Source organism: Mobula hypostoma, chromosome 3, assembly GCF_963921235.1.
Source record: "Mobula hypostoma chromosome 3, sMobHyp1.1, whole genome shotgun sequence".
In the NCBI taxonomy this organism is placed as follows: Eukaryota; Metazoa; Chordata; class Chondrichthyes; order Myliobatiformes; family Myliobatidae; genus Mobula; species Mobula hypostoma.
This window is the reverse complement of record NC_086099.1, coordinates 182,697,475-182,709,892: the sequence shown is the minus strand read 5'-3', so window position 1 is coordinate 182,709,892 and position 12,418 is coordinate 182,697,475. Positions and strand designations below refer to the sequence as shown.

General features: G+C 42.5%; 1 protein-coding gene across 1 annotated transcript in view; it reads right to left on the bottom strand.

The window, feature by feature from the left end:
• plxdc2b (plexin domain containing 2b) overlaps positions 1-12,418 on the bottom strand; it is a 498,542-nt gene that overhangs the window by 114,112 nt on the left and 372,012 nt on the right. The window contains exons 8-9 of the mRNA XM_063044214.1: positions 9,261-9,356; positions 1,731-1,812 (exon numbers count right to left, since the gene is read on the bottom strand). Of these exons, the coding sequence (XP_062900284.1) occupies positions 1,731-1,812; positions 9,261-9,356 (178 nt within the window). The remainder of the gene's footprint in view (positions 1-1,730; positions 1,813-9,260; positions 9,357-12,418) is intronic.

Below are 12,418 nucleotides of genomic sequence, written 5' to 3'. Positions count from 1 at the left end.
GGTGGGTGGGGGACTTTAAGCAGGTGCTATACCTTGCCTAATGGTGACCTGCAGGTCAGTGGAAGGAAGGTTTACCTACACCTCCTTTGGTAGAGATGTACCTCTAACCCACTACCCAACCTGCAGCGTCACCCACCTTAATTTTCAAAAAATAAGTAACACACATTAAAAAGCAAACTATTCTGGATACTTGAAATCTGAAATAAAAGCAAAAACTTCTGGAAATATTTACTATATCAAGCAACAGATGTGAAGAGAAATCTAAGTTTCAGGTCGATGATCTTGCATTAGATTCTTTCTGAGTTGTTGAGTATTATTGGTATTTTAGTTTTAATAACATAGGATGCAACCTTATTTGTATGCTTCAATGAGATCTGGTACAATAACCTTATCTCTACGAATGTATATAACCATCACTTTCACTGCGTTCGCAAGTTAAAATTTCAGTTTTATTTGCCTACTGAAGTTTTAGAAATAGTTGTCTTGTAGGATTAGCATTGCTAGACAATAATCAATAAAATGCTGGAAATACTCAACAGGTCAGGCAGTATCTGTTGGGAAAAAAACAGGGTTAAGTTTTTGGGTTGATTTCCCAGGAACAATAACTGGAAGATGAAGGAAACTGCAGCTCCTATTTCTTGGTGAGCAACAGTAGTAAGATCTCATTCACTGTATTTAGCACTGAGAAGCAAAATGTTTACTTACACTTAAAAATGATAGTTAATGTTTATTGTGTTGTATATCGATGATGAAATCGATTTTTAGTCCATTTGCCCACTTGCTTTATAATATTGCCAGTACGGCTGTTCAGTATTTATTGTAACCATGTGAGTAGTCACTAAAAAAGTAAAGTTTGCCTGCTCACTGATTTGACAGACTCTGATTGATGGTAACCTTTCCTAGGACTTATGCAAAACTTCTGATCAAGACATAACTGAATCATTCACCCAAGACCCAAATGACCACTGAGAATGACTTCTGGTCCTTGAATGTTTCAATTTTAAAATGACTATCCACTTAGTGAAACATCTCCAATGCCTTGGCATGATATCATATACTTGTTCCTTAATTGGCTGTTCTAGTTGTGCTCCAATTATACCCATTTGTGAAGTAGTTTCAGACATTTAGTAATAATAGTCTGATATAAATACAAGTAATTGTTGTACAGCAAATGTGTAAATTCAAGAAAATAATTCACATGATATTAAGTACATTTATGATAATTACATTAACTCAACACTTCAAAGAAGTACTCCTGCCTGGTTGGATAAACAGCAGGCTCAGCTTCAATGCTGAGCAATGTCAAAAATAACTATAACAGGTTGTAATGCTGAGTAGTACAAAACATATCCCAGTAGGAGTGATAAAGAGAATCAAAAGCTAAGAACACAATAAATTATCCTTTCCTTCTACTTCCGCACCATCTAGTTGAAGGATTATGACCGTCTTGTTGCCGTGCTCTCATGAGTAATATATACAAAATGCTGGAGGAACTCAGCTGGTCAGGCAACATCTAGGGAAAGGAGTAAACAGTCAATCTTTCGGGCTGAGACCCCCCATCAGGACATTATAAAGGATCTTGGCCTGAAACATTGACTATTTAATTGTTTCCAAAGATGCTGTCTGACCCGCTGAGTTCCTCCAGCATGTTGTGTGTGTTACTACTGATGTCTAGCATCTGTAAAATCTCTTGAGTTCATGCAGTGTTCTCCTAACACTTTGATCCTTACCTTTGTAACTTGTCACACCAGGTGCAGTTAAACCCAATCTGTGCATTGACACAGGCAAAGCAGCTTCTCAACTGGAGGCAAGCTGGAGATGGGGAAAAAATTAGGGTAGTTGTTTAAAATCTCAAAAGAATGGAAATACTGTAACTTAGTATTATTGTTAAAATCTAACATGGTGATTAAACTGAAAGATCTCTTATTGTGAATGACCAAGATTATGATTTTGAATCAGAATCAGGCTCATGTTGTGAAATTTGTTGTTTTATGACAATAGTACAGTGCAGAACATAAAAATACTGTAAGTCACTGTAAAAAAAATAAATAGGTTAATGCACTGTTCAGAAATCTGATGGTGGAGAAGAAGCTGCTCCTAAAATGTTAAATATGCATCTTCAAGTTCCTCTACCTCTTCCCTGATGGCAATAATGAGAAGATGGCATATCCTGCATGGTGAGGGTCCTTAAGGAGAGATGCCATCTTCTTGAGGCACATCTTTTTGAAGATGTCTTCAATGGTGGGGAAGACTTAGCTTGTGCCTGGGATGGAGATGGCAGAGTCTACAATCCTCTGAGTCTCTTTCAATCCTGTGGATTAAGGTCTTTATACCAGGCGTTGACGCAACCAGAGAGAATGCTGGTGTCATCATTGAGTCAGCGAAGGTAACTTAAATCATTTTAACTAGATGTGTTCAAAGCAGCCTTACAGTTCATTACTTGAACTTCAGTACAAGAATATAAGAAAAAGGTCACTCATCTCCACCTACCTATTTTCCCCACAGCCTTTGATTCCCCTACAATACAAATATCTATCTAACTCTGTCCTAACGAGGTAGCCTCTATTGCTTGGCTGAGGTAGAGATGTCCACAGATTCACTACTCTCTGGAAAAAGCAGTTCCTCCTCATCTCCATCCTAAATCTACTTCTCCCAATTTTGAGGCTAAATGCCCTAGTTCTCATCTCACGTTCCAGTAGGAACAACTTCCCTGCCTCCATCTTGTCTGTCCCTTTCATACTTCTATATGTTTCTATAAGATCTCCTCATACTCTTCTGAATTCCAGTGAGCATAGTCACAGGCAACTAATTCTCTCTTTCCTTATGGGCAAACCCCATCCTCTCTGGAATCAACCTGGTGAATATCATTTGCACTGCCTCCAAAGCCGGTGTTCCTTTTACTCGAGTAAGCAGACCAGAGGTGCATGCTGTACTCCAGGTGCTTCCTCATCGGTACCTTGTTCAGTTGCAGCATAGTCTCCCTGCTCTTAAATTCTATCCCTCTACCAATTAAGGCGAACATTCCATTTGTCTTCTTGATAGCAATGTTGTACCAACAAACCAACCCTTTGGAATCCATGCCTAGCTTTCCAAAGTCTATTTCTATAGCAACATGCTGCAATCTTTCACCATTTAAATGAACAGTCTCGGCCCGCAATGTTGACTGTTTACTCTTCTGTGCTGCCTGGCCTGCTGAGTTCCTCCAGCATTTTGTGTATGTGTGTTGCTTTGGATTTCAAGCATCTGCAGACTTCTCATGATTAAGACCATGTAAGCTTTTTTTTTTGTTGTCTGTAAATCCTGAGTCCTTAACTTAGTGTAGTTAGGGTGGTGGAAAGCTCCTCCTCTAAGATGTGGGATCTCAGGTTATCTAAAGCCTTCTGATGACTTAACTCGCAGGTGTACACCTGACTTCAGCTTCTGATTGACCAGGTCAAGGACTTGGGAGCCGGAGCTGGATGTACTCAGGACCATCTGAGAGGCTGAAAGCCCCACAGGTGGGCTTCAGGTAGTAGATGGGTTGTCACCAATCAATGCAGAGTTTCCCTGTGGTCATTCCCCTGAGCAACACGTATACCCCTTTAGATACTGTTGGGGAGGTAATCTATCATGGCACAGCAGCAGCAGCCGGGCCAGAAGCACCGTGGCGGGCTCCGAGACTCAGCAGGGAATGGTAAAGTCAGGCAGAGTGGTAGTGAGAAGGGACGATAGTTAGGGGCACAGACAGGAGATGCTGTGGCTGTGACAGAGAAGATAAGATGGTGTGTTGCCTCCTAGGTGCTAGGGTCCAGGATGTCTCAGAGTGGAAACAGGGAAGAGGTCCTGCGCAGTGAGTACAGGGAGTTAGGTAATAAGCCTAGCTTGGAGCAGGACCTCCAGGTTAGTCATCTCTGGATTAGTCCCATTGCCATGTGCTAGTCAGCGTAGGAAGTGGATGATAGTACAGATGAATGAGTGGTTGGGGAACTAGTACAGGGGGAAAATTTTTGTATTCTTTGATTATTGGAGCTTATTCTGGGGCAGGGAAGACCTGTGCAAGAGGGACGGGTTGCAACTGAACTGGAGGAGAACCACTATACAGGCTGACAAATTCACTAGTGCTACTGAGGAGGTTTAAACTGGTTTGTCAGGTAATGGGAACCAGAACACGAGGTCAGAAAGTGGAGGGATGGAGAAGAAGGTAGACATCAGGTCCAGTATAAACACGCAGGAGCAAAGTAATAGATACGATGGGACTAATAGTTTGAAGTATCTGTATTTTATTATATAGGCAAAGGTACTGAATTTAGAGCATATCACTGGATGGAACTATGATGTTGGGGTCATTACAGAGACTTGGTTGAGAGGGGGACAGGAATGAATGTTAAATTTTCCAGGGTTTTGATGTTTTAGAAAAGATGGAGAAGGTGGTAAAAGGCAGAGGGGGTAGGTGCACTACTAATCAGAGACAATATCCCGACTGTACTCATAGGGACATAATGGATGGCTTGTCCATTGAGTATATGGGCAGAACTCAAAAACTAGAAAAGGTACAATGATAGGATTGTACTACAGGACCTTCATTAGCCACTGGGACATTACAGAACTGATAGGCAGCAGATTAAAGAAAGGTGTAAAAACAATAGTTTTGTTGTCATGGGGACTTCAACTTCACTAATATAAATTGGGACCTTCTTTGTGTAAGAGGTTTAGATGGGGCAAGAATCATTTGGTGCATCCAGGAGGGTTTCTTAACTCAATATGTACAGTAGATACAGAGGGGCTGTACTTGGGTAATGAGCCTGGCCAATTGACCAACCTTTCAGTAGTTGAACGGTTAGGGGACAGTGACCAAATCTCATTACGTATTATGCTAGCTCTAGACAAGTATGGACCTTGCATGAGAGTATTAAACTGGTACAGGGCAAACAATGACAGCAAATGAAGGAAGGACAAATGCAAGGTAAGACAACCGTGAATGTCAAGAAAGGTGGTGAACTTAGTTAAGTGTAAAAAGGTAAAATATGGATGTTAGAATCAAACAGAGCCCTTGAGGATTATAAAGAAACCAGTAAAGAATGCCGGAAGGGAACTAGGAAAGCCAGGAGGGGTTATGAAAAGTCCTTGGCAAGTAGGATTAAAGAGAATCCCAAGGCATTCGATACATACATCAGGAGTAAGAGGATACCTAGGGAGGTGGTAGGACCACTTATGGTTAAAGGGGGGAAATATCTGCTTTGATGCAGAGGATGCGGGTGAGATCCTTACTGAGGACTTCACATCTGGATTTACCAAAGAGAAGGACATAGAGGATGGGGAGATGCGTGCTAAGCATATTAACATGCTCAGGCATTTTGAAGTAAAGGAAGATGTAATGATGGGTCTCATAGAGTATTAAGGTGGATAGATCTCCAGAACCTGTCAGGATATACCCCGGGTTATTGAAGAAGGCAAGAGAAGAGATTGTGGGTGCCTTGTTCAATAACTTTGTGTTCTCTTTAGCCACAGGCAAGATCCCAGAGGACTGGCACATAGCTAATGTTCTTCCATTATTAAAGAAGGAACCAGGAATAATCCTGTAAACTATAGAACAGTGAATCTTACATCAGTACTAGGGAAGTTACTGTACTGAATTCTTGTTTTTACTTAGAGAATCAGAGCAAAATAGGCCCTTCAGGCTCTTTGAGCCACACTGCCAATTCTGTGTACTGTGGTAGGAAATGGGAGCACCCTGTGAATATCTACCCATTCCACTGGGAGAAAGTACAGACTCCTTACAGCTGACGTGGGAATTCAACTCCAAATGCTGCCATCTTGAGCTGTAATAGCATTGACCTAACTGCTACACTACCACTTAGGGAGATGACTTACAAGCATTTATTAAACCGTGGCTAATTAGGATAATTGGCATAAGGCAAGTCATGTCTTACTAGCTTGATTGAGGTTTTTGACGAGGGTAAAAGGGTAATTGAAGAAGGTAGAGCAGTGGATGTTCTTTACATGGATTTTAGAAATGCATTTGACAAGGTCTCCCATGGGGGTCCAGTAGCACAAGATACATGGGATCCATGATGAATTTTCCATTTTGATTCAGAAATGGCTTGCCCATTGAAATCCGAGGGTAGTCATCAAAGGGACTTATTCTAGCTGGAGGCCTGCAATTAGTGGTGATCTACAGGGATCTGTACTGGGACCTCTGCTGTTTGTGATGTACATAAACGACCTGGATGAAAATGTAAATGAGGGGGTTAGTGAGTTTGCAGATAATGCAAAGACTGGTGGTGTTGTGGATAGTGTAGATGCCTGGCAAAGAATACAGCGGGATATTTATTCATTTAGCAACAGAGGGTAGAGTAGGCCCTTCCAGCCCTTTGAACCACGCTGCCCCAGCAACCCCCCGACAAATTCAATAACCCTAACCTAATCACGGAACAATTTACAATGACCAATTAACCCACCCGGTATGCCTTTGGACTATGGGTGGAAAACCAGAGGACTTGGAGAAAACCCGCGAATTTCATGGGGAGCGTGTACAGAGATTCCTTATAGAATGGCACCAGAATTGAACTTTGAACTCCAGAACAACAGAACTGTAGTAGTGTCACGATAACCCCCACACTACCATGGTGCCCAGAGATTATAGATATTCAGATAGATATAGATCAGTTGCAGATATAAGTGTAAAAATGGCAGATGGTGCTTAACTCAGCCAAATGTGAAATGTTGCACCTTGGTAGGTCAAATATAAAGAGAGAGTACATTGTTAAGGGCAAGCTTCTTAACAGATGTTGATGAGCAGAGAGATCTTGGGCTCCAAGTTCATAGGTCCCTGAAATGGGTACACAGGTGGTTAAGAAGGCATTTGGCATGCCTGCTTTTATTAGCGGAGGCATTGAGGTCCAAGGTCAGCAAGCTCTGTTGCAGCTTTATAAAACTCAAGTTAGGCCGCATCTGGAATATTACATACCATTCTGATTGCCACATTGTAGGACAAATGTCAAGGCTTTAGAGATGGTGCAGAAGAGGTTTACCACAATACTGCCTGGATTAGAGGGCATGTGCTATAATGAGAGGTTGGACAAACTTGGGTTGCCTTCTCTGGAACAGCGAAGGCTGAGAGAGATTGGATAAAGGTCTGTAAGATTATGAGAGGCGTAGATAGACAGACAATACCTTTTATCCAGGCTTGAAATGTCTAGTACCAGAGGACATGCATTGAAGGTGAGAAGAGGTAATTTCAACAGACATGTGAGGGGCAAAGTTTTTACCCAGAGAGTGGTGGTACAGTGATAGAGGCAGATATATTAGGGGCTTTTAAGAGACATTTAGATGGGTAAGGAAACAGAGGGATATGTATATTATATAGGCATAAGGAATTAGTTTATTTTGATCACTAATTTAATTGGTTTGGCCCAATATTCTGGGCCAAAGGGTCTGTTCCTGGGCTGTACCATTCAATATTCTATAATCTATCACCAAGAAAATGGGGTTTGGAAAGCACAACAAACCCTCCATTACATATCACCTAGGTATGAACATGGGTATTGTGGTGGCACAGCATTTAAATTACTAGACTAGCAATCTGGAGGCTTGGTCTAACAATCTGAACACCTGATTTCAAATTCCATTTATGACAGATGCCAAATTTCAATTCAGATTAATCTTGAATTAGAATGAACACCGACACAATAATTGCTCTTGGTACTGCTGACCATAAAACCACTATTGTAAAAAACGCAAACACGAGGAATTCTGCAGATGCTGGAAATTCAAGCAACACACATTGCAGTTACTGGTGAACGCAGTAGGCCAAGCAGCATCCCTAGGAAGAGGTACAGTCGACGTTTTGGGCTGAGACCCTTCGTCAGGACTAACTGAAGGAAGAGCTAGTAAGAGATTTGAAAGTGGGAGGGGGAGGGGGAGATCCACAATGATAAGAGAAGACAGGAAGGGGAGGGATGGAGCCAAGAGCTGGACAATAGATTGGTAAAAGGGATATGAGAGGATCATGGGACAGGAGGCCCAGGGAGAAGGAAAAGGGGGAGGGGGGGAAAACCCAGAGGATGGGCAAGGGGTATAGTCAGAGGGACAGAGGGAGAAAAAGGAGAGTGAGAGAAAGAATGTGTGTGTATAAATAAATAACGGATGGGGTACGAGGGGAAGGTGGGGCATTAGCGGATGTTTGAGAAATCAATGTTCATGCCATCAGGTTGGAGGCTACCCAGACGGAATATAAGGTGTTGTTCCTCCAACCTGAGTGTGGCTTCATCTTTACAGTAGAGGAGGCCGTAGATAGACATATCAGAATGGGAATGGGATGTGGAATTAAAATGTGTGGCCACTGGGAGATCCTGCTTTCTCTGGTGGACAGAGCGTAGGTATTCAGCAAAACGATCTCCCAGTCTGCGTCGGGTCTCGCCAATATATAGAAGGCCACATCGGGAGCACCGGACGCAGTATATCATCCCAGCCGACTCCCAGGTGAAGAGTCGCCTCACCTGGAAGGACTGTCTGGGGCCCTGAATGGTGGTAAGGGAGGAAGTGTAAGGGCATGTGTAGCACTTGTTCCACTTACAAGGATAAGTGCCAGGAGGGAGATCAGTGGGGAGGGATGGGGGGGAACGACTGGACAAGGGAGTCGCGTAGGGAGCGATCCCTGCGGAAAGCAGAGAGAGGGTGGGAGGGAAAGATGTGCTTAGTGGTGGGATCCCGTTGGAGGTGGCGGAAGTTACGGAGAATAATACGTTGGACCCGGAGGCTGGTGGGGTGGTAGGTGAGGACCAGGGGAACCCTATTCCTAGTGGGGTGGCGGGAGGTTGGAGTGAGAGCAGATTGTAAAAAACCTCTGGTTCACTAATGTCTGCTGCCCTTACTGCAGCCCTAGTACAAGTGAATAGCCTTTCATGAGCTGGTCGGTCACTAAGCAGTGGGTCAACCTATTCCTAATGGGCATTTAAGGACAGGCAATAAATAGTGGCCTCTCCAGTGATGTGTAGACTCTGAAAATTGAAAGAATAAATAACAAAAAATGCCAATCGATCTGGGCATGATTGGGTCAAAATCCTGAAACTTCCCCTTAAGTAAGTGTATGAAAGCTATTGAAAGAATAATTGAAGCACTTTTAGTCTACCAACAGAAGTGTAAATGGACGTTCCCACCATAATGCACATTGCAAGCACAGGAGGAAACCTGACATTTTGCTTTTTGCTCCCATGATGCTTGGAATATGGAAGTTTCCACAGCTCATTGAATCAAGAGATGACTGATAAATTACTACTTACTGGCAAGTGGAATAATTTCAATTGCAGACATATTGGTGACCTTTGACATCTTAAGTTCAACTCGGTGGTATTCATAAATTGTTCTTCTGCGAACATCTGCAAGAAAGGTCATTCTATTGAACAGTTATACTTTTGTATTGTCCTGTTTAACTTGTTTTTAACTATGATCTTTATATCATTTAATTTTAGCATCTCGTAATTTAGAAACATTTGAAATAAACCATATATATTTAAGGTTTCACCTTGTATCCAGTGAAACATGAAATATTATTACAGAAATAAACCCAATCAGATGAGAAGGAATAAAAGATGGCTTTTATAAAAATGTCATCATCCTTTTGTAATATTCCAAAGCATTTTACAGCCAATGAAGTATTTCTGAAATGTAGTGTGTGTCCTCATGTTATGCTGGTCAATTCATACACAGCAAGCCCACAGAAAGAACAGTGATAATAAACCAATAATCTCTCATTTTTCATAATTTTTAACATTTGTCAGATAACTCTCCAATTCTTCTTCCAAATAGTGCATTTGAATCTTTTATGATCACCTAAAAGTACAGATGACACTTCAGTTTAACTCCTTAAGTTCTACACAATAGTATCATAGGTCTCTGTGGAATGTAATAACAGACACAAGAACCATGCCTGATATTTGCATAGATCACTTCACTCTAAAAATTAAAATATGCAGCAGTTAGTACAGAGCACCCCTGTGGCGATTTCCCTTGATAATAACTATACCATTCTGAATACTGTTGTGGGAGATAACCTCCCAGGGGAATGCCATGGAGAGCGGGTTACTGGTTCTGAACATAGGTCTGTGGTGCAGATGGGAAAGAAGGAGAAGAGGGGAGCGGTAGTGATAGGTGACTCAGTAGTCAGAGGAACAGACAGGAGATTCTGTGGACGTGAACACGACAACTGAATGCTATGTTGCCTCTCATGTACCAGGGTTGGGACTGTCTCAGCTCATGTTAGAGGGGGAGGGAGAGCTGCCAGATATCTTGGTACATGTTGGCACCAATGACAAAGGAAAGAAAAGCAAAGAGGACCAGAAGACAGAGTTTAGAGAGCTAGGCAGGAAGCTGAGAAACAGGACCTCGAGGATAGTAATTTCTGGATTGATACCTGTGCCATACGCCATTGAGGGTAGAAACAGTATGATTTGGCAGATGAATGCGTGGTGAGAAGCTGGTGCCGGGGGCAAGGCTTCAGGTTCTTGGATCATTGGGATCTGATCTTGGGGAAGCATGAGCTGTACAAAAGGGATGGGTTGCACCTGATCCCAAGGGGGACCAATATTCTCATGGGCAGGTTTGTTAACGCTGTTGGGGAGGGTTTAAACTAATTTGGCAGGGAGTGGGAACTGGATCGAAGGGACTCAGGATAGGATCGATGGTAAAAAGCGAAGATAGGGTGCAGTCAGTCTGTCAGGAAGGGCAGGCAGATAATAGGAGAAAATTACAGCCAGCAGACTGAGTATCAGTGCATTAGGCATGCGGAATCAAAAACGATAGCAAGTGGAGTACTTAAAGAGTTATATCTCAATGCATGGAGTATAAGAAGGTGGATGATCTTGTTGCAGTATTACAAATCATAGGTATGATGTTGTGGCCATCACAGAAATCCTGGCTGAAGTTTGGTTGTAATTGGGAGCTGAAGGTCCAAAGTTACTCATTATATTAGGGGATAGAAAGGAAGGCAGAGGGGGTGGCATGGCTCTGCTGGTAAAGAATGGCATCAAATCAGTAAGAAGATGTGACATAGGATCGGAAGATGTTGAATCCTTGTGGGTTAAGTTGAGAAACTGCAAAGGTAAAAGGACCCTGATGCCAGTTATATACAGGTCTCCTAACTGTAGCTGGGATGTGGACCACAAATAACAATGGGAAACAGAAAAGCCGTGTCAAAAGGGCAACGTTATGATATTCATGGGAGATTTCAACATGCAGGTCGACTGGGAAAATTTGGTTGTTAATGGATCTCAAGAGAGTGAGTTTGTTGAATGCCTACTAATTAAAGCAGTTTGTTGTTGAGCCTATCAGGGGATCAGCTATATTGGATTGAGTGCTAGGTAATGAACCAGAGGTGATTAGGGAGCTTAAGGTAAAAGAGACCTTAAAAGGCAGTAATCACAATATGATTGAGTTCAACATTAAACCTGATAGGGAGAAAGTAAAGTTTTACGTAGCAGTATTTCAGTTTGAAGTAAATTAAATTACAGTGTGATGAGACAGGAGTTGGCCAAAGTAAAGGTCGTGCCTTGCAAGCCTGATTGAAGTTTTTGAGGATGTGACTAAACCCGTTGATGAAGGTAGAGCAGTAGATTTAGTGTATATGGATTTCAGCAAGGCATTTGATAAGGTACCCCATGCAAGGCTTATAGAGAAAATAAGGAGGCATGGGATCCATGGGTCCTTGCTTTGTGGATCCAGAATTGAAATGGTGCAGAGGAGATTTACAAGGATGTTGCATGGATTGGGGAGCATGCCTTATGAGAATAGGTTGAGTGAACTCAGCCTTTTCTCCTTGGAGCGATGGAGGATGAGAGGTGACCTGATAGAGGTGTACAAGATAATGAGACGCATTGATCGTGTGGATAGTCAGAGACCTTTTCCCAGGGCTGAAATGGCTAGCACGAGAGGGCATAGTTTTAAGATGCTTGTAAGTTGGTATGGAGGAGATGTCAGGGGTAAGTTTTTTTACGCAGAGAGTGGTGAGTGAGTGGAATGGGCTGAAAGCGGCGGCGGTGGAGGTGGAAACGATAGGGTCTTTTAAGAGACTCCTGGATGGATACATGGAGCTTAGAAAAATAGTGGGTTATGGGTAAGCCTAGGTAGTTCTAAGCTAAGGACATGCTCGGCACAGCTTTGTGGGCCGAAGGGCCTGTATTGTGCTGTAGGCTTTCTATGTTTCTATCTGAGATGCAAAGGGACTTGGGAGACTTTGTTCAGAACACCTAAAGTTTAACTTGCAGGTAAAGTCAGTTGGGCAGAAGGCAAATGCAATGTTAGCATTCATTTCAAGAGGTCTAGAATACAAGAGCAGGGATGTGATGTTGAGGCTTTATAAGCTACTGGTGGGGCCTCACCTTGAGTATTGTGAACAGTTTTGGAATCCTCATCTTAGAAAAGATGTGCTGGCATTGGTAAGGAT